This window comes from Nuphar pumila, chromosome 4 (genome assembly GCF_984573655.1).
Source record: "Nuphar pumila chromosome 4, dmNupPumi1.hap1.1, whole genome shotgun sequence".
Lineage (NCBI taxonomy): Eukaryota > Viridiplantae > Streptophyta > Magnoliopsida > Nymphaeales > Nymphaeaceae > Nuphar > Nuphar pumila.
The window spans coordinates 37,841,212-37,869,122 of record NC_143252.1 but is presented as its reverse complement, the minus strand read 5'-3'; the positions used below and the strand labels follow the sequence as shown (position 1 = coordinate 37,869,122).

At 35.9% G+C, this 27,911-nt stretch overlaps 1 protein-coding gene across 7 annotated transcripts; it reads right to left on the bottom strand.

Annotated features, from left to right (window-relative positions):
* Nucleotides 1-264: 264 nt before the first annotated feature.
* On the bottom strand, nt 265-27,810 carry LOC149840036 (high mobility group B protein 3-like). Of its 7 annotated transcripts, none has more exons than XM_090003008.1 (9): nt 27,681-27,810; nt 26,783-26,848; nt 25,633-25,758; nt 25,422-25,479; nt 25,290-25,334; nt 19,641-19,672; nt 19,101-19,187; nt 18,914-18,988; nt 265-531 (listed from the first exon to the last, which is right to left on the bottom strand). In XM_090003008.1, exons 2-9 carry the CDS (start codon nt 26,845-26,847, stop codon nt 444-446), a joined length of 576 nt encoding a protein of 191 aa, XP_089859134.1. In that variant the 5' UTR covers nt 26,848; nt 27,681-27,810; the 3' UTR covers nt 265-443. The 7 variants fall into 7 exon arrangements, with proteins under 7 accessions (XP_089859134.1, XP_089859135.1, XP_089859136.1 ...); XM_090003009.1 differs by having other exon boundaries at nt 19,107-19,187; XM_090003010.1 differs by lacking the exon at nt 19,641-19,672.
* Between the last annotated feature and the right edge of the window lie 101 nt (nt 27,811-27,911).

The window sequence follows — 27,911 nt, the reverse complement described above, 5'->3', positions numbered from 1 at the left end:
TTGTGTCTTTCTTTTTATCTCTTCTAAATGGAAATCCGCATGAGCATCATGGTAACTTGATCAAATAACATCATGTTCATATGTACAAAATATGAATATCATAGATTTATCACGTTGATCAAACTAACTTTCATGAGTGAAAAGTAAATCATTCTTGTTGGAGCAATCTATCCTCAACATTGCAGTAATTTCAGCAATCAGATTATAGAAATCAGCAACAAAAATCAAACTCTGAACATGAAAAGGATGACAACAAAGTGATGATAATTACATTGGCAAATAACGGCCTAATATTTCCAATAAGAATGAGAGGAGCATTTTCATTTTGAGAATGATTCTATATTACAAGATCCAGAAACTAGGAACATAGCAAAAGCAAACACTGCCTTCTTTCACTCAGAAGACAAAACGTTATGAATCCAAGGCATATATTTATAACAAAATTAACAATCATTATCACCTACATAAGCCATGCCATGCCCTTTGATCCAATCATTCATCATCATCATCATCATCATCATCATCATCATCCTGCACAAGTTGAGGCTCATTTGGTGTATTGCAAAGTAAAAAATTTAAGAATTGTGAACAAAAAACAGCAGAATGACATGCATAGCAATAAGGCCCATTCTCTGTTCGACTAGATCCATTCAAATCTTTCAATAATAAGACCCAGTCTCTGCTCAACTAGTTCTATTCAAGTCTTTCAATAACAGGCCTGGTCAAGCAAGAATCAATTCTGGATCAAGTTCATGATGTCCTGCTCAGACTTGTCATTGTCAACTGCTCATGGAAGTGAAGACTAGTTTGTGCTCTGGTCATATCTAATAGAGTCTGGCTCACTTTCCCTAAGAACAGAGTGGATTTAAATGCATCCTTTTTGTCCTAGACAAAGTCAAAGATTCAGCTGACTCAGCAAGTTGACAAAAAATCACCCCAGAGAAGATTGCCACAGATGAAAAGCTGTGATTTAAGATATATATATTTCTGTCTGCATAGTCAACTTGAATCACTTGTTGTAAGTCACCTAATCAAATACCACCTCATAGCCAATAACTTGGGTTTGATCATGAAAAGTCTTCCTCCAGTTAATGAAACAATTCTAAGAATAATAAGTGAGACCAATCAAGAATAATTCAGGTCTTACTCAATGACTCTATTATGGATAGACAGAATTTTGTCAAAGACAATGCAAGACTGGCCTCAAGCCACAGTCATTTTGACTGGGGACCTAAGGCTGACAGAGTGCAAGACTGTCTTATCAAGCCTCCTCAAATCTCATTGGTTTTGTTCTATCTTCCAACAGTCAAAAGCCAAACTCTATTGAAACAAGGACAAAAAGCAGAGATAAAAGGCAGTAAGTCTGATGTTGTATCACACTGCACAAAGCAAGAAAAGCAGATGTGCGGAAACAGGTCTCAATGCTATGAGAATTAATTCCTAGAAGTTACTGCATATCTGGAACACTAATTCAAACAATTTGTGATTTTCTTGGGTGGTTTCTATCTAAAAAAGGGTTCATGTATTCATTTGCATGCTGGAGTGACCATATAAATCAACGTAAAATTTGTTCATGTTCATCTTCCTGCACAAAAACATAGGAGCCGCTAGCTCATTTAATGTAAAGACTGAAATTCCATTACTGTCATTGATCCCATGCTTCATTTGGTTTTCTTGTTGCTACTGTTGTTTCTCTTTGTCAAAGTATGTGTCCCCATTCACACCTCTGTAAAATCTGCTCCGAAGTGCGGTAAAAAAGTTGGAAAAAAATAATAACACAACGTTGAGGAAACCGTTTCTCATATTGAGGAACGGTTCCTCATCGAGATAGGGAGGGGTTCGTGGGGAGTCCCCTCCCACGATTTTCTGAGAGTGGGATGTAGGGGGCTCCCACGGTTTTGAGGTCCCTATTTAAGGAACCTCATAACCCTCCCTCCTCCCCATCTTCTCAGATTTGCAGAGAGAGTTAGAGGGAGATCGAGAGACTGAAGGAGAGAGGGGAACGGGGCAGACATCGACAGGTAAACCCTCCCCCTTCTGCTGCTTTTCTTTCTAAAAGGGAGAGAGTGACGGCACCGGCAACCTATGTCACACGGACTCTTCTAACAGGGCACCGCACCGGCATCGCACCCAGGCGGGTGCGACACTTGGACACAACTTCCTTTGTGTTAGGTGAAGTCAACCACATTGAGGTCCATTTCTATCCAAAAGTAGATTCAGTTAACCCTAATCAAGTACATTTTTATCTATATTATAAATATAAATACATGAATGCACACACATACCCGTAGTGTTAACTCAAAACCATTAAAAATTATATATATATATACCCCCTCCCCGCAACCCCACACCCAAGTTTTTTTAAAATGCCGCATCGCCGCACCCGCACCTATGTGACATAGCCGGCAACCATGGTTGTTGCCGGCGCCAGTCGATCACATTAGAGGGACCGACAACCGCGATGGTTGTCAGCACCCTTTGGATGAGAGGAAGAGGGTGTGAGACAGAGGGCGAACCGGCAACCATAGGGTTGCCGGCGACACCACCTCATGTAGGGGAGAGACGGGTGACCCGTCCCGGCCAACGGGGGTCCACACCAAAACAGAAAAAAAAAAAAAGAGATTGCAAACTCGATCGACTCGGTCTGGGCTGAACCGAACCGATTTGGCCCAACCCGAACTGGTTTGGGGTGGAAACCCAGACCAGGTCGGGCCAGGCAGAAGACCGACTTGGTTCGGGTTCAACCCAAACTTGGTCTGGTCAGAGAATAAAAAAAAATGATTGTTTCAGCTGTATGCCGAACGACTCAATCTGGGCTGAACCGGACCGAGTCGGCCTAACCGAACCGGTCTAGTGTGAACCCTGACCGAGTCGGACTGAACATACCCGTCTGGGTGTGAACCCTGACCGAGTCGGCCTGAACGTACCGGTCTGGGTGTGAACCCAGGCCAGGTCGGGCCAGATTGAGGACCGACTCAGTCCGGGTTCAGCCAGACCGAGCCTGGTCAGGGAGTTAAAAAAAATGAGACAGGGACCGAACCCTGTCTCAGTTTTATTGCTGAACCGAACTCAAACCAAACTAGGTCTGGGTTCAGCCAGACCGAGCCTCGTCAGGCCAGATTGAGGACCGACTCAGTCCGGGTTCAGCCAGACCGAGCCTGGTCAGGAAGTTGAAAAAATGAGACAGGGACTGAGCCCTGTCTCGGTTTTATGTGCTGAACCGAACCCAAACCAAGCTAGGTCTGGGTTCAGGTTTTATGAGCTTGTGAGACAAAGTCTGTGTTAAAATGTAAATTTGTAAACATATATATATATAATAATATTATTATATATATAAATAATATTTTTTCTTTTCTTTTTCTGTATTTTTATTTTTCTGTTTTTTTTTTGTTTTTTGTCATCTAGTTCAATTTGAACTAGAATGACATAACTAGTCAAGTCTTAGTTAAGACTTGACTAGCAATAGAGTTGTTGGACTCCAGTCCAACAGCTCTATTTAGAGCTGTTGGAATGAGTCCATCGACTCTATTGAGTCTCTCATACTGTGTATATATAGAGGTTCAGCCCCTCTTGTATTACATTGAAAAATGCTTCTTAAGCATTGCATTCTCTTCTTTCAATAAAAGATATTTTTTTCCTTTTGTTTCCTTTATACCCTTCTTAAGGGTTATGCTTAAATGTCTTGTTAAGACATCATTTCGAATCTCAGCTCGTGTTTGGAAGATCATCATCTCATTTCATGGTATCAGAGCCGCGGAAGTAATAGTCCTTGAAGAAAAGCTGCCTCGGTTTTCGTGCCCACTTGCAAAAGTGTTCATCACTCGAAGAAGAAGTGTTTTATCATTTCGTTGGGAAAGATTCTACATCTTGCTGCCTCGGTTTCCGTGCCTGCTTGCAAAAGTTTGTCACTTGAAGAAGAAGTGTTTTATCACTTCGTTGGGAAAGATTCTACATCGTGCTGCCTCGGTTTCCGTGCCCGCTTTCAAAAGTATTTGCCACTTGAAGAAGTGTTTCACGTCTTGTTGTATTGTATCTATTTCTTTTTCTCACTTCTCTTCTTGTTTCTCTTCTATCTCTATTCTTTCTCTCTCCTTGTAATCGATGGATGACAATGATAAAGTCATCATCATGCCTATAAAATTGAGTGATACAAACTATGTAACATGGGCTTTAATCATGAATCACCATATATGGGGAAAAGGCCTATGGGGGATTGTGGATGGTTCTGATTCGAAACCTAAGCTATCACTTACTAAAAAGGAAGGAGATAAAGAGGTTCTTCTATCGGAAGAAGAGAAAATCAAGACTCTAGCCTCTTACGAGAAAAAATGGAAAGAGTAGAGAATATCTCATGTGAAGATAATGTCATGGCTTATTAATAGCGTTGACATTAAAAAATGTTCAAGTCTTACCAAGTTTGATCATGCCGATAAGGCATGAGAATACCTTAAGAATATGTATTCCCTTAAAGATATTGCACATGTGCGCAATCTCCAAGAAAAGGTTTGAATGATGACCCAAGGAGACAAAACTATTCGTGAATATTACAATGGTTTGTCCGAACTTTGGGAAGAATTTTCCCTCTTAGAACCTAAGTGGCATTATGCCGAAGACATCAAGCTTCGTCAGAAACAACTCGATGCTGAACATTTTACCAGTTTATAACTAGTTTGAGGGCGGAATTTGAAACCACTAAATCGGGCCTCCACCGGAAAAAAAATTCTTTCTATTGTTGAAACTATTGAAGAATTAACAATGGAAGAAAATCGTCTCCGAAAAGGTTCTTCTAAAACTGAAGATGATTCTGTTCTAGTTGTGTCTAGACTAGGGAATCATGTTCGATCTTATAGACCTCCTCACTTCAATCGTCAAAATGATGACTATGACAAGAAGAAAGTTATTTGTCATCATTGTCATGAATGAAATTCCACTAGAGGGGGGGTGAATAGTGAAATTCGATGCAGATCGATAAGATAAAAAATAAGGCAATAAGGCACAACACAATAAACACAAGATTTATACTGGTTCGGCCGAGTTACTGACCTACATCCAGTCCCCAAGTAAAACACTTGAGCCTTCCACTATAACATCCGAGTCACCGGATAAATAGTACAACACCCTCTTCCTTAGAGGTCTACTTCTCTCATCAGAGAAGGGAAAACACCCTCTTCCTCAGATGTCTACTTCTCTCAACAGAGAAGGGAAAACACCCTCTTCCTCAGAGGTCTACTTCTCTCAACAGAGAAGGAAACACCCTCTTCCTCAGAGGTCTACTTCTCTCAACAGAGAAGGAAAAACACCCTCTTTCACAGAGGTCTACTTCTCTCAACAGAAAAGGGATACAACAGAGATCAGAAAGTTACAACACTTTCCTATAGAACCTTCAAAATGATATGCAGAGTATGAATGCACGTATGAAGATTCTCAGAATGATCTTTTTCTTTTCTTACACACTCTTGTATTTTTCTGAGAGCTTTTCTTGACTTTTTCTCTTTCTTTTTCTAAGCTCTTTTCTCAGGGTGTCAAGCAGGAATTTTTCTCGTTGAAAGCTTGCTTGTATTTTCACACTGTTCTGTTTGTATATATAGTCTTTAGAAAACTAGTCATTGTCTTTTTGAAATGATTGTCCTTTTGGGATATGAGAAGTCAGATCATTTCAAAAACAACTTAGTGTGAAAAGATAAGTGTACTATATTGCTTTTTCAAAAAGTCTTCTTTCCATACGAAGCATTTTTGGAGTACACTATTTGTTGGTGTATTTTAAAATGAGTTATTCTTTGTATTAGGTCTTTTCTCATAATAAATGTTTTGTAGTATTTTTGAACGTTGAAGTGTAGTTTATCATGTAGTTTTGTCTTTATTCTAATTAATGATTTGAGGTACATAAGTACTTCTTTACTTTAAATGAGTGTAAGTACAATAAATGCTTTGAGATATTTATTTGTACATAGTCATGTCAAGAGTTTTCTTTATGTTGTGTTTTTCAAAGTCTACAGAGAGAATGAAGACTTTAAACAAGTCGACATTCTTGAGAAGGATATCAACAAGGATTTCTTACAGGAGGTATTTAATGTTATACAAAAAGAATGATGACTTCAAGTAAGTCGACATTCTATGGTTTTGTAAAAAGGTAACTAGAGTCTTTTCAAAACATATTATATTTGTATTTTATGTTTATGAGTAAGTCGACATTCTATGGGTTTGTAAAAAAGTAACTAAAGTCTTTTCAACATATATTATATTTGTATTTAATGTTTATGAGTAGGTCGACATTCTTGAGTGTGGGTTTTATTTATAAATAAATAGTCATTTCTCAAATGTTTGTGTATTATCTTTTCATAATTTGTCTTTTCTTACATAAATATTTATGTATTATGAACAAAAATTTCTTACGTAAAAATTTGTGTATTATGAACTAATGCATTTTGTCTTTTCTTACATAAATGCTTATGTTTTATGAACCAATACATCTTTTCACATTTTGTCTTTTCTTACATAAATGCTTATGTATTATGAACCAATACATTTTTTCACATTTTGTCTTTTCTTACATAAATGCTTATGTATTATGAACCAATACATCTTTTCACATTTTGTCTTTTCTTACATAAATGCTTATGTATTATGAACCAAAATTTCTTACGTAAATGTTTGTGTATTATGAATTAATTCATTTTGTCTTTTTCTTTCATATTTGAAATCATTAGCTTTTATATCTTTTCAAGTTGTCTTTTTCATAAATGCATGTTAGAAGGTACAATTAATGCTTTTGAAATCATGAGATATTATATCTTATCAAAATGTCTTTTTCATAAATGCTTGTAAGAAAGTACAATTAATGCTTTTGAAATCATGAGCTATTATAACTTGTCAAAATGTCTTTTTCATAAATGCTTGTAGGAAGTACAATGATTTGTTTCAAAAAGGTGTTTTTGAAATGCTACAATATACATAACGTATCCTTTTATGAAAGCTTAACTTTTTGTAAATAAATGGCTTGTATGATTTCAAAGCATATAGTCTAATATGAAATATGCATGCTTCTGAAGGTTCTGTTACATATGACTCTAAAGAAGAAAAAAGTCTTCATCTTGAGGAAGCCGATCTTCTTGGATAATCTTTATGAATGTATGGCCCATCAAGCTTTTTCTTCAGAGTAGTATGATTGCATCAAATAGTTGCACTTGATCAAGTTGTCTTCACTCTTCTTAAGTGAAATAACCTTGCATCAAATACTCGTTAAATACATGGCACATCATATCCAGTCATAATATAACATATTCAGTTTCACATATGAAAGCATATCATATTTATCATATCTCATGAAAGCATATCATGTATCATATATATGCATCATGAAAGCATATCATATTTATCATGTATCATCAAAACATAGTTTCTCAACAATGAACCGGGACACTACAGGCTACAATGTCCCAAACTTAAGGAGTTGAGAGAGAAAAGAGCTGCAATTGCTAGATCGGAGCCCAAAGATCAAGATGCACCAGTTTTCATGGCCCAACTAATGGAGATTCTTCAGCCTCTCATCAAAAGTACATCTTCTTCATCTGAAGCTTCAACCGGCGCAGCAACCTCATCTTTTTTCGATCCAGGTAAAATTTCTTGGCTCCTTGACTCTGATGCATCTTTTCATATGACTCCAAATAATCAAAGTCTATCCGAATGTGTTAAAAACAAAACAAGTGTGTCAAAGGTCTTTACAGCCGATGGGACTTTTCTTGAAATAGAAGGAATAGGAAATTTTGAAAAAATCTATAAAACAAAGAAATTTTTTATTTTAGAAATTAGATATGTTCCCAAATTGAATTTAAATCTTTTATCTCAAATTTCTGACTATGGGTATAATATTTCTTTTTCTTCTGATGGTTGTTGGATACAGGATCGCCAGTCAGGCAAGCTGATTGGGGAAGGCCATAGAGAATGACTCTATTACATGGATTTTTTAGAAATGCCGAAGAATGTTTTTTGCTATAATATTCAGAAAAATGAGTTGGAACTGTGGCATAAGAGACTTGGTCTTCCACATATAGCCAAAATCCAAATTTTTCCAAATCTAGGAAAATTGTGTAACTCTGAATCATTTGACTGTAAAGATTGTATTCTTGGCAAAATGAAAAGATTACCATTTCAGAACAGAACATTTTTTCTTCAAGACCACTTGAATTAGTACACTCGGATGTTTGGGGTCCTGCACCAATAATTTCTAAAGGAGGATTTGCTTACTATGTTATTTTTGTTGATGATTTCTCTTGACATACATGGATTTACTTTCTTAAACATAAGTCTGAAGTGTTTTCATACTTTCAAACATTTCATAAAATAGTTAAAAACAAGTTTCAAAATGATATTACCATTTTTCGCACAGATTCAGGGGGCGAGTTTTTATCCACAGATTTTAAAAATTATCTTAGGTCACGTGGCATCACACATCAAAGATCTTGTCCTTATATACCTCAACAAAATAAGCTGGCAGAACGTAAACATCGTCATATTATGGAAACCACTAGGACTTTATTAATAGCAAATCAAGTCCCGAAAATCTTTTGGGCAGAAGTTACCTTAACTGCTACCTATCTAATTAATAGGATGCCATCCTCTTCTTTACAAAATATCACTCCCATTGAAAAACTTATGAACGTTTCTCTAGACTACTCTAGACTGAGAATATTTGGGTGCAAATGTTTCATATTTACCGACAAAAATGATAAACTTTTCTCTCGTGTGATTCCCTGTGCTTTTTTAGGATATGCTGAAAGTCAGAAAGGTTATAGGTGTTTTGACCTCAAAAATAATAGATTATGTGTCTAGAAATATTTCCTTTCTCGAAAAAGAGAGCTTTTTTTATTTTGAAAAACCAAAGGATGACACTGAGTACTCTTTTTTATTAGATCTGAACATTCCAACTAGACGGTCATCCAGAGTCTCGAGGCCTCCAGGAAAATTTGTCTCATACGAGTCCTTCTCTCCTACATATGGGGCAGTCATTGCATTAATTCACTCATATGAAGAACCATCTACATATCTCCAAGCAAAAAATTATGTCAAATAGATAGAAGCCATGAAAGCTGAATTAGATGCACTAAAAAAGGCTTCTACATGGACTATTCAAGATCTTCCTCCAGGGAAGAAAACCATAGGATGTCGATGGGTTTATAAAATTAAAACCAAGAGTGATGGCACTCTTGAAAGATATAAAGCCCGATTAGTAGCCAAAGGTTATGCCCAAGAATATGGCATTGATTATGAAAAAACCTTTGCTCTTGTGACTCGTATGACAACTGTAAGAACCATAATTGCCTTAGCCTCTATTAAGAAATGGTTCATTTTTCAAACGGATGTCAAAAATGTTTTCTTAAATGGAAAGCTAGTTGAAGAAGTATACATGGAACCCCCTCCTGATCTAAGTATTCCTAAGGGTAAAGGCCTTCGCTTAGAAAAAACTTTTTATGGACTTAAACAAGCATCAAAAGCTTGGTATTTAGTCGTGTTATGATTGATATTGGTTTTTAATTTTGTTTAACTGACAATGCTTTGTTAAGAATTCTAATGCAGGAAACATTGTGCTTCTTCTTTATGTAGATGATATGATCATCACTGGAAGCGATAAACAAGGAGTTAAAAGGATCAAAACACTTCTTAAATCTCATTTTGAAATAACTGATTTAGGCTTATTGAGATATTTTTTAGGCATTGAAATTGCTTATTCTCCTAAAGGATATTTATTATCTCAGACTAAATTTGCTTTTGACATTGTTTGTTTTCAGGTCTGGTATTACTGATGGTAAGAAAGTAGACACTCCAGAAGTTGTTAATGTTAAAATGAAGATTGATGATAGAGAACTTCTTGCTGATCCTACTCCTTACAGACAGCTTGTCGGGGCACTTTCCTATCTATCCATTACCAGACCAGATATAGCACATGTTGTTAACACAGCAAGCCAATTTCAACATGTTCTTACTTTTGTTCATATGGGAGCAGTCATGCGTATTATCAGATACATCCAGTCCCCCCTTTCACAAGGATTTTTTTTTGTCTTTTTCCTACTCTCTTGATTTACTCGCATATACTGATGCCGATTGGGGAGGTGATCCCAATAACAGACACTCAACCACTGGTTTTTGTGTCTTTTTAGGTGAATCATTAATCGCGTGGAGGTGCAAAAAGCAGCAAAAAGTATCTCTATCATCCACCGAAGCTGAATACAGAGCCATGGCAACCACGACTATGAAAGTAGTTTGGCTCGGACGACTGCTTGCTGACATGGGAGCTGAAGCAACAAAAGTCTCACGAATGTATTGTGACAACAAAAGTGCGATCTACATTGCAAGTAACAGAACATTCCACGAACGCACCAAACACATCGAAATGGATTGTCACTACGTCAGAGAGAAATATCTACATGGGACAATTGATCTGTCATATGTTACTTCAGAATATCAGTTAACAGACTTCTTTACAAAGCCTATCACTGCTCCTCGATTTCACTTTCTCTTAGACAAACTTTCGCTCATTGTACCGTAAGTTTGAGGGAGAGTGTTAAAATGTAAATTTGTAAACATATATATATAATATTATTATTATATATAAATAATATTTTTTCTTTTCTTTTTCTGTATTTGTATTTTTCTGTTTTTTTTTTGTTTTTTGTCATCTAGTTCAATTTGAACTAGAATGACATAACTAGTCAAGTCTTAGTTAAGACTTTACTAGCAATAGAGTTGTTGGACTCCAGTCCAACAGCTCTATTTAGAGCCGTTGGAATGAGTCCATCGAACAACTCTATTTAGAGCCGTTGGAATGAGTCGATCGACTCTATTGAGTCTCTCATACTCTCCCTCTCTCATACTGTGTATATATAGGGGTTCAGCCCCTCTTGTATTACATTGAAAAATGCTTCTTAAGCATTGCATTCTCTTTGTTCAATAAAAGAATATTTTTTTCCTTTTGTTCCCTTTATACCCTTCTTAAGGGTTATGCTTAAATGTCTTGTTAAGACATCATTTCGAATCTCAGCTCGTGTTTGGAAGATCATCATCTCATTTCAGTCTGGACCCTTTGTCTCAGGTCCAGACCCAGATTGGAATAAGTCTGGTCCAGTCTGTGCCAATAGAGACTGAATCTCTGTTTGGATCCAGTTGGTCCAAACCCAAGTTAAACTGAGTCTGGATCTATTTAAGCCTAACTAGATCTGAGTTCAATTTGGACCAAAACCAAACTAAGACTAGATTTGATCCAGTTTGCACCAACTGGGTCTGGTCCAGTTGTACCAAACTGGATCCGGATCCAGTCTACTACCTTGAGAGAGAGCCAGAGACTAGATCTTTGTCTTTGATCCAATACCAGACTGAACTGAGTTGGTTCAGATTATACCCAACTGGAACTGGGTCCAGTTTGCTAAACTAAAGAGAGAAAGACTGGGACTGAACCCTTCAGGTTTAGTTTAGACTGAAACCAGACCGGGCTCAGTCTAAAACCAGACTGAGTCAGGTCAGACCGCATGACAATAAAAAGAGCAAAATAACCTTATGACATAAATTAGTAAAACAATCATAACTTCTCACCCTAAACTCAGAATCGAGTAAGGTTTGGTTCATTGAGATCGGGACACATAGGAATCAGACCGTCTCGATCTCATACCAAACACGCAACACGAAAATTGAAGCCGGACAGAGCACCTTTGGGAGGGGTAGTTTGATAATTTTACAAAATATAAGAAATGTAATTTAGTAATTAAATGAGTCCTTGTGTTATGTATATACTCGATTAATATGGTGAGACTCGATCGCAGGTTAGAGTTCAGCGCTTGCATTCAAGATAAAAGATATAAGAATGTCTAGTTAATAATAAACAAGGTTTTTATTTGCATGTATAAGATAGTTGCATGAAATTATACATATTTGAGAATGTCGTTTTACCTTGCATGTTATGTAGTTGTATTTTTAGAAAATGTGTATTTTTTAGAGATAGAATGAATGCATGAGTTAGCTATCATGCAAAATGATTTCATGTATACCTGAGTTTCATCATGATACGCATGATTAGAGAAATATAGTATTTTAGACAAAAATATAAATATTGAGCCTGAGAACATATAACTACATGCATGAGAATAAAACTGAATATTTGAGTATTTTCCTTGAGTCCCTTCTTTCATTTATGTTTATTGCAAGATTCGAGTTATCTTAGCATGTTAAACTTAGCCCCATAAATCTCGGAAGAGACGACGGATGAAAATGGTTACCGGATGGACGCTAGAGTGAGAGCCGCCATAATCGTAAGCCACCAGCGATTTATTGATGTAGAAATACTATATCGATGTAGAGACACTACATCTTCTTCATGCTTAGATATTTGTGAATATCATAACCTTAGGTATATTTGGAAAAAGTTGCTTGAGATAAAGAGAAAATGAACTTGAGGTAGTTCACGTAGGAAAGCAAGAGTTATATAAAATATCCTAAGGGTTATTTTCACACAATGAGTGAAACTTTAAGCAAATCAAGATGTAGCATGATCCACGAACCTTAGGAGTAGGTATAACTCCTCAGTTGGACTCTTCGTCTAGCTACCAGTGGGTCCTATTTCACTACAGTGCCTAGTGATTCCGATCAGAATTGCTCAGAGTGATTCATAGTCTGGCCAACATCGTAGAATTGGGGTATTATACACGGGTTGTTACTCCCATAATAGGCTATTATCAGTATAGCCAATCTAGTATAGTAGTTAGCATTGAGTGAATGCTAATTTGTGAACTTAAGAAAGTTAATGTGAAAATTTAAAAAAAAGAAACTTGTGTGTTCTATGATGAAAATTAAACTAAGAGTAGGGGCTTAGAGCTCGATACAATTGTAAGTCTGTCTTAAATTGTTTATAATTATTTCTTAATGAGTTTTAGACGTCAACATGAGGCAGGTCAACGTAGTTACTTTCGTCCACATGTGTTCGCAGATGGCCAAAGAGTCGTGCAGAGACTTTTATTTTATTGTCTTTATTTATTAAACCTTATGTAAATATGTACTTTTGATTTGGATGATATAGCTTATATGACCTTGTTTATGAGATTATGATTGTTTATTTAAAAAAAAATTGTGCCATGTTTTTGTGCGCTACTCTGGTATTTCCCTCTGAAAAGTAATATCCATGAACTCGAACTCGAGAGGTCTCGGATCGAGGTGCTACAACCTCCCTCTTAGGCCTCTTGGGCTAATATTGGGAAAAGTCTTACACAAATTCAAGTTTCAAAATAACTTGATATTCAAAACATATGCCAACACAAAATAGCATAAAAAATCTTCACATCACAAAAGAGAACAAGTGCGTCAAATGCACTGTGTCATTAATATGAGGGGATAAAATCCCTTCTTGAACTAACTATTACAATGGGCTCATTGCCCTTATTTACAATGCATTACACCTTAAAAGAGTCGTTGGGATATTCCCAACAGCTCTAATTAGAGCTGTTGGGAATCAGCCCAACGGCTCTTATTTGACAGACTGTGTACACAGTCAGTGGCTGACTGTTGTACACTTTACACAGTCAGCTACTAACTATGTACAGAAAGGGTACAAAAAGTAAAAAAAAAATGAAAAATTATAGAAATAAGTAAATAAATAATACAAGAATATATGTATATACTTTAAATATGTATTTATATAAATATACTTATACATATACATACTCTTGTATTACGAAGAGTATATATATATATATATATATATATATATATATATATATTCAAGTATATACATATATGTATTATTTTCTAACAGTCTCCCTCAAAGTCTCAAACTTATGGTGAAATCACCGAAAGTTTGTCAAGTAAAAAGTTGAATCTTGGTGAGCACAGTGCATTGGTCAAGAAATCCGCAAGTTCATATTCTGATGTCGCATAGGGAAGATCAATAGTCTTCTTTATATATTCTTCACGAACAAAATGACAATCCATCTCTATATGCTTAGTTATTTCATGAAACGTATGATTTCTAGCAATGTATATGGAGCTCTTATTGTCACAGCATAATCTTGTAGGGTTATGAAGATGAATTCCCATATCTGAAATTAGTTGTTGGAGTCACACAAATTTCATGGTAGTAGTTGTCATTGCACTATATTCAGCTTCTGTAGATGATAGTGACTTCTGTTGTTTCTTGCACCTCCATGAAATCAAAGATTCACATAGAAACGCACAAAAATCAGTTGTTGATCGCCTATTATTTGGATCCCCTCCCCAATAAGCATCAAAATATGCAATAAGATCTAAGGAGGAAAAAAAGGATAGAAAAACTTTTTTATTTATTGTGCCTCTAATGTATTTGATAATTCTCATCAGTGCACTCATATGAGTTGATGTTGGAGCATGTTGAAATTGACTGGCTATATGTACAGCATGAGCTATATCTGGTCTTCTAATACTCAAATATATAAGAGATCCCACGAGTTGTCTAAAGGGAGTTGGATTGTCTAAAGGAACTCCATCATCGGCTCGTATATTCACTCCAACCGTCTCTGGGGTGTCAACAACATTATCATCTAATAGTCCTGACTTGTCAATAATATCTGAAGCAAACTTTATTTGTAACAATATGTACCCTCTGTTAGAGTATATTACTTTTATACCAAGAAAGTATGTTAGGAATCCAAGATCTGTCATTTCAAAAGTATGTTTTAAAAATTGTTTTACTTTCTTGATTTCTTCTTTGTCACTCCCTGTAATCAACATATCATCAACATATAAAAGTAAAATTATAATACCTGCAGAAGAATTCTTGATAGATAAAGTTGTATCAGTATAGCATGGTTTAAAACCATATCTTGTAATAACATTATTAAAAGTATCAAACCAAGCTTTAGGTGCTTGTTTGAGACCATACAGTGCCTTTTTTAATTTAAGCATTTTACCTTAAGGAATTATCAATCCAGGTGGAACATCCATGTATATTTTCTCATTAAGATTCACATTAAAAAAAACATTTTTAACATCTATTTGAAATATATTCTAATTTTTAATAACTGAAATAGCTACAAGCATTCAAACAGTGGTCATCCTGGCAACAGGAGCAAAAGTTTTTTCGTAATCTACTTTATATTCTTGAGAATATCCTTTGGCAACTAGCCCGGCTTTGTCTTTCCAATAATCTATCTACATCCTATGGTCTTCTTTCCAATGGGTAAATTTAGAATTTCCCAAGTGTTAGCTTCTTTAAGAGCGTCTAATTCTATATGCATAGCTTTTATCCATTCGGGTAAATTTTTTGCTTCATTGTAACATGAGGGCTCAAAATATGAATGAATAGTTATAAGACATGTTGTATGTCTAGGAGAGAATGAGTCATAAGAGACAAATTTATTTGGAATTCTTGAGGTTCATTCAGATCTACGAATGGTTGTTTGTTCTGAAGGAATTTCTAATGCTTCATTGTTACTTTGATTTACACTTTCATTGGTTGCATTTTGACTTCTAGTGTATACTATTGGTTCAACTGTTGCTCTATCTTTAATAGGAGATTCTACATAACTATTTTCTATCATTAGACAACAATTTAAACAAGAAACAATAATCAGAACTTATGTCTTGTGACGTATTTCCTTCAAATCCACTTTCATTTTCAACAAAATTAACATTTCTTGAGACAAGAAGTTTATCATTTTTGATATCGTAGAATTTAAATCCTTTTTATGTTTCAGAGTAACCAATGAATGCACAGGGGATAGCCTTAGAGGATCGTTTATCTCCTTTATCATTTAAAACATAACATTTACAACCAAAGATTCTCAGTCTTTGATAGTCAGGTTGATATTTGAATAATTTTTCAAAGAGAATTTCATTTGATAAAGTTTTTGAAGACATCCTGTGTATGAGATATACTATTGTTAATGCAGCTTCAACCCAAAGATTTTTAGGAACATTTCTAGCAATAAGAAGGGTTCTTGTAGTTTCCATAATATGTATGTGTTTTCTTTCTGAAATTTTGTTTTGCCGTGGGGTTCTAAGACATGATTTTTGATGTAAAATTCCTTTTTTTCTAAAAATTGTTTAAACTCATTTGACAAATATTCTCCTCCAGAGTCAATTATGAGAATTTTGAGCTTATTTTCAAATTTATTTTCAATCATGTTATGGAATGTTTTGAAGGTTGCAAATACATCTGATTTAAACTTAAGAAAGTAAATCCAACAATATCTAGTGAAGTCATCGATAAACACAACGTAGTAGGAAAATCCGCTTTTAGAAACAACAGGAGCAAGACCCCACACATCCGAATGAACTAATTCAAAAGGCATTGAAGAGTAAAAAGTTCTTTGACCATAAGGCAAGGTTGTCATTTTACCAAGTAAATATTCTTTACATTCAAAATTATCTTTACAAAGATTCTTGGTAATCGGTATAAAATTTAATTTCCTTATATTTGGATGCCCAAGTCTATGATGTCAAGTCCGTATATCTTTTTTGGGGGCAGTGGTACAAAACGATTCCTTTGGAATACAAAGGAAATCCATATAATAGAGATTTCCTTGCCTAGAACCTTCCCCAATCAATTTCCCGGACTGGCGATCCTGCACCCAACATTTACTTGATGAAAAAATGATATCATATCCATGATCTGAGATTTGAGAAACTGAAAGTAGGTTAAGATGAAGTTTTGGTATAAGTCTTATTTTTAGAATGTAAAATTTGTTATGTTTTGACAAATCATTTTTAAAAGTTCTAACATCCTCTATTTCCAAGGCAGTGTCATCTATTTCCAAGGCAGTGTCATCGACAATGGAAACAAAAGATGCATTCAAATTAGGTTGACATTCGAATAATATAGACTTACGTGGAGTCATGAAAAGAAGTTCCTGAATCAAGAAGCCAAGAGCACATACCAGGAGTAGAAGAGAATACAATGGCCGCTCCTGAGCTAGATCCTTTGAGTAATGGTTGCAATGCTTTCGTTAGTTGAGATAATGATTTGGTGAGGTCTTTGAGATTCAGAGTATCCTCAAATTGTTTAGATGGTACAGCGGCAACACGTTTTTCTTGAGGCCTATATTTGTATCTAGGACATTGAGGCTTAATATGACTAAGTTCATTATAGTTATGGCAAATGATTTTTTATTCTCCTCTATTCTTGGTAAAATGAGAAGGTTTATATGGATTGATATGATGCCCTGGTTTTGATGCGGCAAGTGTGCAATCCTCTTCTTGGTTATTGCTAGAAGTAGCAAGCACACTAACATTTTTACTCATATTTAGTCTAGTTTCTTCTCCATTAAGCTTAGTGAGAATCTCATGAATAGAAGAAAGAGATGAAGATGATAGCAAGGAGGCCCTTCTTCGTTCAAACAAGGGTCTCACACCATAGAAAAAAGCAAAGAGTTTATCTTCTTCAACTTGAACTCTTCGCATTTCTATACACTTACCTTCCCATTTGGGTTCAAATTGAGCAAGTTGGGTCCATATGGAAGATAACTCCATGAAGTAATCTCTTACATTTTTATCTCCTTGTTTGATATTTCTAACTTTTTCTTGAAGATAATACTTGGGGGTCATATCTTTTTCGGTAAACATATCTCTAAGATATTCTCATGTTTTATTTGCCTTTTTATAGCATAATAGGTTTGAGGCAATTTTTGTCTCAACTCCACTTAGCATCCATGAAAGAACTTTTGCGTTTTTCATTTCTCATTCATCCAATTTCTTGTAGTATTCTTCCATGGCTTTGTTTCTTTCGTCAAGACTAGTCTCAATCCCATTTTCACCTAATGTAATTTTGGGAGTAGGTTTAAGAATAGTACCTCTTACGAATCCCCACGAACCTTGACCCTTGATGAATGTCTCCAAGTGTCCCGCTCAAATGTTATAGTTGTTTCCTTCAAGTTTGAATGGCGGAATAAAGTTGAAGTTGCTTGTATTGTGTGGAAAAAATTCACCCATAGTGAATTAGAAGAGAAAAACTAATCACCACCACAAAGGAGAATAGGCACGCTTTTTGAGGCAACCCACCGATGCATGGTTGATCATACACCAAGCTCTGATACCATGTGAAAAGTCTTACACACATTCAAGTTCTCAAATAACTTGATATTCAAAACATATGCCAACACAAAATAGCATAAAAAAGCTTCACATCACAAAAGAGAACAAGTGTGTCAAATGCACTGTGTCATTAATATGAAGGGATAAAACCCTTTCTTGAATTAACTATTACAATGGACTCATTTCCCTTATTTATAATGCATTACACCTTGAAAAAGTCGTTGGGCTATTCCCAATGGCTCTAATTAGAGCTGTTGGGAATCAGCCCAATGGCTCTTATTTGAGAGACTGTGTACACAGTCAGTGGTTGACTGTTGTACACTGTACAAGAGAAAGGGTACAAAAAGTGAAAAAGAAAAAGAAATAAAATGAGAAATTACAGAAATAAGTAAATAAATAATACAAGACTATATGTATATACTTTAAATATGTATTTATATAAATATACTTATACATATACATACTCTTGTATTACGAAGAGTATATATATTCAAGTATATACATATATGTATTATTTTCTAACAAATATACCATGGTTGCATATTGAGGTCTCCCATTCATGAGTGGAAGATGCATTTTGCTGGTACAACTCTTTTGTAGGACTAAGATTTAACAATGTAAAAGACAATCAAGTAACCAGGTAAGAAAGCCTTTCTTATGGATGTAGTTGTAGTTAGATGCCTTTCATAATATTAGAGCAATGCTTTTGAAGAAATTTCAGAAGTCATGCTCAACGATAAACATGCTTTTCAAGGTCTGAAGCAGGTCTTGCAATGCAATCCAACAAATTGTAGGACTTCTGCCACAAACTTTCTATATGAAAAAGCAAATGTACTTTGTAATGTTAATAATAAGCATGCACACACATTACCTCTTCACTTTCATCATCATTAACATCGGATTTTGACCTGTCAGATTCCTCATCCCCGTCATGAGCCATACTCTCCTGTGAACAGAACAGCCCTTACTCATTAATTAACAAGAAAAAATATCACACAAATAAAAAAAAATTAATGAAATCTGACGAATAGTTAAACTGAAACAAAGCACAAAGATGCCTGTGCCTGTTTCTTGTTATAGGCTGAAACAAGCTTCTCATATTCACTTTTTTTCTTTGCAGCCTTGGCTTCAAATGGTGCTTTCTCCTGCCAAATACAAGCAAGCCATCAAGTTCATGTGTATGAGAGAGAAAGAACTCAGAGAAAATTATTTATTTGAAATACCTTATATTTGCAAACTTTCAAACTTGACAGTTTTTTGGAACAAGAAAAAACATTTTACCTAATTCAATAAACTAAGACCTCCCTGATGCTTCAAAGATATGTATTTATGAATAATCATACAGTGGAGCCAAATCTAACTCTTTGATTTCAGGATTTTCATCATATTGGACAACAAATGGCTAAATCATCTTTCAAATTTCATGGAAATCAATGGAGACAGCAAGAGATAAAACAATGGAAATGCATCCAAGAAAGCCTTATTAAGCAAGAAACAACAAGAACATAAAATAAATGAGAGAATAAAAACTAATCAGGATAAGGTAATAGACAAGTGCATAAGTCCACTGATAATATTACGACTGATGTAATCAGTACCTTCTAAAATAGTGAAATGTCTCAATGTAGGGCTCAGAAAACTGTGAAAATCTCTATAAAAAAGGATTTTGTGTATAAACACAATACTAGAAACACAAAGTGTGCACAAAGGCATAAAAGGAGAACTCTCACAAGTGCACAAAGGCACGGATACAAATGCACAAACGTAAAAAAATATCAACTTCAATATGTTGGGTCCCAAAAGAGGGCTTTACAAAAGTGTAAGTTACAAGGGGGTAACACCCCATATTTATAATACAAGGGAGAGAGGGAATGAGGGAGTGTTGGGCTCCCAACGGCTCTAAATAGAGCTGTTGGGAGTCCAACAGCTCTCTCTACTTTATGCTTTTTGACTTTGGTCAAAAAAGCATAAAGCCAAATAAGTCCAAAAACTAAACTAAAAAAGAAAAAGAAACCTAACCTAGTTAAATAAACTAACCTAATCCTAACTAAACTTAAAAGTCTATGAGATTACATATTGAATTATGTTACATTATTTAACACCCCCCCTCAAACTTAGGGTGACATAACCGAAAGTTTGCCAAGAAGGAAGTTAAATCTTGGAGAGCACAACGCTTTGGTGAAGAAGTCTGCTAGTTGGTATTCTGATGTAACATATGGAAGGTCTATAGTTCTTCTTAAGTATTCTTCACGAACATAGTGGCAGTCCATCTCAATGTGCTTCGTGCGCTCATGAAATGTGTGATTTTTGGCAATATAAATTGCACTTTTATTATCACAACATAGTTTTGTGGGCCCTTGAACTTGAATATTCATATCATCCAGCAAGTTGCGAATCCAAACAATCTCCATGGTAGTAGATGTCATGGCTCTATATTCGGCTTCTGTGGATGAAAGTGAGACCTTATGTTGTTTCTTGCATCTCCAAGAAATTAAAGATACACCTAAAAAAATACAAAAACCAGTGGTGGAGTGACGGTTATTTGGGTCACCTCCCCAATCAGAGTCAGTATAAGCAATTAAATTCAATTCATAAGAAGAAGATAGAAATACCTCATTGTTTACTATACCCTTTATGTATCTGATGATGCGGAGAATGGCACTCATATGAACTGAAGTAGGTGCATGTTGAAACTGACTAGCAACATGTACAGCATGAGAAATATCAGGCCTCGTAATGCTGAGATACGTTAAAGATCCAACCAGTTGCCGGTAAGGTGTGGGATCTTTTAGGAGAATCCCATCATCAATCTTCATCTTTGAACCTACTATTTCAGGAGTTTCACAGACCTTGTCATTTGTGATTAGTGATTTGTCAAGAATCTCACAAGCAAGTTTAGTTTGAGACAAAAAATAGTCTCTGTGAGAATAAGCAACCTCAATTCCCAAAAAATATGTCAGAAATCCTAAGCCTGACATTTCAAATCTTGAAGTCAGGATAGATTTAATGCTCTTGATTCCTTTGACATCATCACCTGTTATTAACAGGTCATCAACATATAACAGTAATATAACAATCCCTGCATCAGATTTCTTAACAAATAATGCAGTGTCAATATAGCATGAAGTAAAACCATTTTCAGTCATTACATTGTTAAACCTATTATGCCAAGCCTTGGGAGCTTGTTTCAAGCCATAAAGAGCTTTACGAAGACGAAGAACTTTATTTTTAGGAATTTCCATACCAGGTGGAGCATCCATGTAGACTTCTTCATTAAGATCACCATTTAGAAATGCATTTTTGACATCCATTTGGTAAATATTCCATTTTCTAATAGAAGCAATGGTGACGAGACATCTAACAGTAACCATACGAGCTACTGGAGCAAATGTCTCTTCATAGTCAATCCCGTATTCTTGACTATACCCTTTAGCTACAAGACGAGCTTTATACCTCTCAAGAGAACCATCACTCTTTGTTTTGACTTTGAACACCCATCGGCATCCTATAGTTTTCTTTCCACTGGGAAGCGTTTGAAATTCCCAAGTGTTGGCTTTCCTAAGCGCTTTGAGTTCATTCTCCATGGCTTCTCTCCATTCAATACATCGTTTGGCATCTTCAAAATTTTTTGGTTCAAAATATGAGTGAATGGCACTTAAGCAAGCCCGATATTTATGAGAGAAAGAATCAAAAGATACGAATCTAGAGGGAGTTCTTCTAGTTCTCTCGGTTCTTCTAGGGTTTGAATCATGTGAGGGGATAGATTCGCTAGGTTCACTATATTGCTCAATAGCACTTCTAAAGGGGAGTCTATCTCTATGAGTATAGGTGATAGGGTCTCTAGTTATATTTTCTTCTTGAGAGGTAGTAGGGTTAGAGTTATTGTTGATTTCAACCACTTCATTGTCACTGTTATATGTTGATTCATCATCACTAGAGATATCATCATCTTTAGATAAAAGATCAAAGAGAAAGGAATAGTCAGCAATTTCTAAATGAGATTCATTCTTTTCAAAACCACTATCATTTTCTAAAAATGTTACATTCCTTGAGACATATAACTTATCATTTTTAGTATCATAACATCGAAACTCATTTTGGGTTTCGGAGTAGCCAAGAAAAGCACAAGGAATGGCTTTAGGTGAGAGTTTATCATTCTTATCTGTAAGGACAAAGCACTTACAACCAAAAACTTTCAATCTATTATAATCGGGTTCTTTTTCATATAGAGTTTCGAAAGGAGAGATTTTATCTAAATTTTTGGATGGAAGACGATTAATAAGATAAACTGAAGCAAGAGCCGCTTCGGCCCAAAATTTTTTTGGAATACTTTGGGAAATAAGAAGGGTTCTAGTGGTTTCAATGATATGCCTATGCTTCCTTTCGGCTAACCCATTTTGTTGTGGGGTCTTAGGACACGATCTTTGATGGACAATACCATAGTCTTCAAGATATTTCTTAAATTCATTGGAAAGATATTCGCCTCCGGAATCGGTCCTAAAAATCTTTAAATTACTATTAAATTGATTCTTAATTGTCATATGATATGATTTAAAACATGAAAACACTTCGTGCTTATGTTTAAGGAAATATATCCAACAATATCGAGAAAAATCATCTACAAAAATCACATAATAGGCAAAGCCTCCCTTGGATATGACGGGTGCCGGTCCCCAAACATCCGAATGAACAATTTCAAAAGGTTTTGTGGTAAACATAGATCTTTGTTCAAAAGGCATACTTCTCATTTTTCCAAGAATACAATCATTACAAGAGAAAGTATTTTTACAAAGATTTTTAATAAAATGCAAATAGGATAACTTGGTGATGTTGGGATGACCAAGTCTTTTGTGCCAAACATTTATGTCTTTATGTTGGGCCACATTACAAAAAGGGGTTTTAGGGATTTGGAGAGAATCCACATAGTACAAGTCTCCCTTCCTAGAGCCTTCCCCAATCAACTTCCCGGACCGGTGATCCTGTATTAAACACTTATTAGATGAAAATTGAATGTCACATCCAAGGTCCGAGAGTTGAGAGACGGAAAGTAAGTTCAAATTCAATTTAGGTATAAATCTAATTTTGGGAATAAAAAAAATTTGAGTTTCAAAGTTTTCAATCCCCTTAATTTCAAGAGAAGTGTCATCCGCAGTTGAAACAAAAGATGGTGATAAACTTTTAGAATATTCAGAAAGAGAAGAGATGTTTGGAGACATATGAAAAGATGCACCCGAATCTAAAAGCCAAGAAGTTTTACCTGGAGGAGAAGGAGTGGATACGGCGGCACCGGAAATAGCTCCCTTAAAAAGAGGTTAAAGAGCTTCCATAATTTGATTTAGAGAGAGAGCTCCACTTGTAGATTCCTCTTTTTGTGATTGAGATGTGGTTGCCATTGCAAGTAGTTTCTTCCATTTAGGACAAACCGGTTTGATGTGACCGTGTTCCTTGCAAAAGTGGCACACAATTTTGCTATTGTCCCTTCTTCCGCCTTGACCACCTTTGTATCCTTGATTTTGGTTTTTAAAGTGAGGAGGTTTATATGTCCTCAAGTTGTTGTCAGGCCTAGACACGGCATTAGCTCCATCACATTCATCTTGATTTGTGGGCATTGCAAGAACACTTGGATTTTGCTTGCTAATGCTCATACGAGTTTCCTCTCCACTTAACTTGGTAATAACATCTTCAATGGAAGGAGATGTGAAAGAAGATAGAAGAGAGGACCGAATTTGTTCAAATTCGGGTCGAAGACCATTTAGGAAGTTAAAGAAGTGATCTTCCTCTAATTGCTTGTATCTAAGTTCAATAGCTTCGCCACTCCACTTGGGCTCAAGCATGGCAAGCTCATCCCAAATAGAGGATAATTCAGCAAAGTACTCACGAATAGACAACTCATTTTGTTGTAGGGTCAAGGCTCTCTTTTGAAGATAGTACTTGTGAGATAAGTCCCGTGAAGTATACATCTTTTCAAGATAATGCCAAGCTTCGGAGGCTTTCTTGAATTTGATGATATTGGCATTGATCTTGGTTTCAACGGATGAGAAGATCCAAGATAGGATCTTGAAGTTTCTCATTTCCCATTCCTCATGTTTCTTTGAATATTCTTCAAGAGCTTTTTGTCTTTCTTCTCCTTCAAGAATTTTGATTTCTCCTCTTTCAACCATCGTAATTTTTGGTTCGGGTTCCGTTATGGAACCTTGAACATATCCCCAAAGCCCCTTTCCTTTAATATGAGCTTCCATATTTCCGGCCCATACATGATAATTGGAACCATTGAGCTTAAAGCCAAGAGAGAAATGAGAGTCTTTTTCACCCATTAGAGAGATAAGATGAAGGAGAAAAATACGTACCACAAAGAGATTTTAACTCTTACTTGTTGTAGTAATCTTCCAAAATATTTGATGAAGAGAAGTCTTCACGCCAATCTCGAAAAAATTGAAGGCACGCTTTTCGAGGCACTCAATGTTGTGAAGAATCACAAGACTTTCCTTCTCAAGCAACCTTGCTTTGATACCATGTGAAAATCTCTATAAAAAAGGATTTTGTGTATAAACACAATACTAGAAACACAAAGTGTGCACAAAGGCACAAAAGGAGAACTCTCACAAGTGCACAAAGGCACGGATACAAATGCACAAAGGCATAAAAGGAGAACTCTCACAAGTGCACAAAGGCACGGATACAAATACACAAACGTAAAAAAATATCAACTTCAATATGTTGGGTCCCAAAAGAGGGCTTTACAAAAGTGTAAGTTACAAGGGGGTAACACCCCATTTTTATAATACAAGGGAGAGAGGGAATGAGGGAGTATTGGGCTCCCAACGGCTCTAAATAGAGCTGTTGGGAGTCCAACAGCTCTCTCTACTTTATGCTTTTTGACTTTGGTCAAAAAAGCATAAAGCCAAATAAGTCCAAAAACTAAACTAAAAAAGAAAAAGAAACCTAACCTAGTTAAATAAACTAACCTAATCCTAACTAAACTTAAAAGTAAACTAAAACTATGAGATTACATATTGAATTATGTTACATTATTTAACAAAAACAAGCATGGCTAAAAAGCTCAGTTTACATTATTGTCAGTGTGTAATGAACTCAGCACCAAACACCAATATTCAAAAGTAGTATCTTCCAAGTAGAGGTTAGCAAGCTGCCTCAAACATCCAACATGAAACGATCGGAAAAACTGTGTGTAAAGAACCCCCCAGATTTCCATATCAAAGAAACGGGAAAAATAGAAAAGGACTTACTGCCTCGGACAATGACTTCCACTTTACACCTCCAGCTTTGCCAACCTGTAATTTCGCAACATTAAAGGCTTAGGGAGTCAGAGATAATAAAAAAAATTAAAAAGATGATTTCAATAATCAATAAATACTTACAGCTGATACAGACTTCACATTAGGATGTTCTTGTTTGTATGTCTTTCTAAATTCTTCACTGAGAGAGAAAGTACACAACAAAATGAAAACATAATAATGCAACACTACATGAGCAACTGAACACTATGATACAGTAATCTAATTAAAAGGGCTAAAATTCATGCTACCGACCCAATTAACAGTGACCAACAAGGAGGAAAAAGAAAATTACAGAAATACAAAGAAAGCACTAGGGGGCCTCTTTGGCTTATTAGGGTCTTTCTTGGCAACTTTTCCTTTCTTTGTCTGCCTTTTACTTTTGTCTGCTTTTATAGCAGGCTTGCGCTTCCCAAGCTTTCTGGGGAAAAACGGAAAAAGAGGAAGAAAATCAGCATAAAGATAAGCAATATACTTCTTAAATCGTGTTTCATATAGCTTACATTCTCAGATATGCAAAGTAAGGAAACACGTCCATGACGGCTCATCACAAATCCACTATAATTGCAGTGTAATTTATTTACCAATTAAGTTTATTTTGTTTGTTATCGACTTGATTGCAAGATGATCAGCACTTTTTTTGGACAGATAAACCACCAAACTGGGATGTACTTTTGGAGCTTTGCTCATACTAATTTTCTAATACTTGATTGTATTCGTCAAGATGATCAGGGACATGTATGTGACAGAGTGCTTCTTCTCTGGATGAAACATTAGTTGCTCACCAGAAAGTTTTCAGCGAGTACCACTAGTTACTAAGCAATCGACTTCAACTAAGATCTATGCCACATGGATACAGCTATAGAAAGGCAGGTATTTTCATGTAATTTCAAGTTAAGAGTTTCTAAAAGGGTGCAAATGGATTGTTCAGGCAGATCGGTCAACCAAACGTTTGGGTCATGTTAAAACATAATGAGCACTGAGCAGAGGCTCTAGCTAGGTTTTGAGGAGCATCGCCCAAGAAGCTAAATAGGCGTCATCTATTCTGATGAATTCGGGTGTCAGGCGCGCAGCTAATCGGCAATGCCGACTCACCCGCTTCAGCCAATGGAACAATCATAGACACTTGTGTCCCCACCTGTCTCTGTCAACGGGTTCCAGGGTTGTAACACGAGTAATAGGTTTGTTGCATACTTTAATGGCCAAGAAAATCGCCAGAAAATAAGTAGAAACTGGAACCATGTTCTTTTAACATTAATTACTGAACGGCTTAAAAGGAATACTACAGTGTTCAAATAAATGTTCAAGGAAAGAAGATCCATAGTTCCGTCATAGAAAATGTGACAGCAACGTGAAGTGCGAACCCAAAAACCATGATAAAAATTTGGTAGAAAATCATGGACCGACCAAGAATTTCATTCTAGTATGAATTCGTTGTTTCTAACCTGTCATCAACGGGCTTCAATGATGTTTCCTTCTTCGTAGTTCCCTTTCCCTTTGTTCCTTTCATCCTAAAGCAAAGAAATTCCTGGAGGAATGAAACAGAGATGCACACAAGAAAACACACATACATTGGAATGAAGTAGAGTGATGGAGAGAAGAACACTCTTTGGAAAGAGATCGCCATGGCATTAGCAAATAAAGATCATAATTCTGCGCCAAGAGACCCTTCCAACACCTTTTGTTGATTGATAGAGATCAAAACAAAGAGGTCGGTCGGAAGCATAGTTATGATTATTTCTTTGGTGAGAAAAATAAGAAACCGTATAAGTGGGTTAAGAGCAAAAGAGAAAGGGGGCGAATGGAAGGAAGAGAAAAGGAAAAACAGAGAAAAAATGCAACATGTCCAGACGAGAGAAAAAAACGTAACTGCTTGTAGAAAAGCGAATCATAATTTATCAAAAGAACCATTTCTTCTTCCAACAACAGCCGTTCTGATCAACCATTTATCAAAGGTTTTCCCAAGAGCAAGAAAAACAGTAAGAACAAGAGAAGAAGAGCGCAACATCGCAGGGCATGGAGAATTTAAAAATAAAAAACTAAATATACTGGCATATTATTCCAGAGGTCTCATAAAAGAAAAGAGAGGGACGCAAACAAAAGCATAACAAGAGGACGAGATACAGATCGGCAACGCCACTCAAAAAACAGATATAAATGAAAAATTTGCTAAAATCGGGAGAAGAATTCTCGATCGAAGAGATTGATGAAAACGAGAAGATCGAAATTAATGATAAAGAGGAGAATGAAGGAAACGAAAGAGGCGCAAACTACAAGACATCTAACAAATATTCCGCGTAGAAATTGAGAAAAATGGGAAGAGGAGGAGGAGGAAGATTATACCTTCCAAAGCAGAGGAAAAAAAAAAGTTAGGCGAGGCCTCTTTCTCTCCTCTTCGACTCTCGCCTTCGTAGCCAACAATTATTGGACAAAGCGAACGAAATAAAAAAAAAAAAAAGGCCTTTTATTGCAAAAAGAGCGTGAGAAATTAGAGGCTAAGATGAGAAAAAATAAAAGAAGAAAAATCTAGTAGGAAAAAGAGAGGTCTTGTCAACGAGAGGGAGGGCATCTCTG

What these genes read in the sequence shown, in the direction of transcription:
- LOC149840036 (XM_090003008.1), bottom strand. Translation starts at nt 26,847, where the DNA reads ATGAAAGGAACAAAGGGAAAGGGAACTACGAAGAAGGAAACATCATTG. An exon ending in ACATTTCACTATTTTAGAAG is followed by an intron (nt 19,188 to 19,640) that starts GTACTGATTACA and finishes TGTATTTGGCAG; the next exon opens with GAGAAAGCACCATTTGAAGC. An exon ending in ATAACAAGAAACAGGCACAG is followed by an intron (nt 18,989 to 19,100) that starts GCATCTTTGTGC and finishes TTCTGTTCACAG; the next exon opens with GAGAGTATGGCTCATGACGG.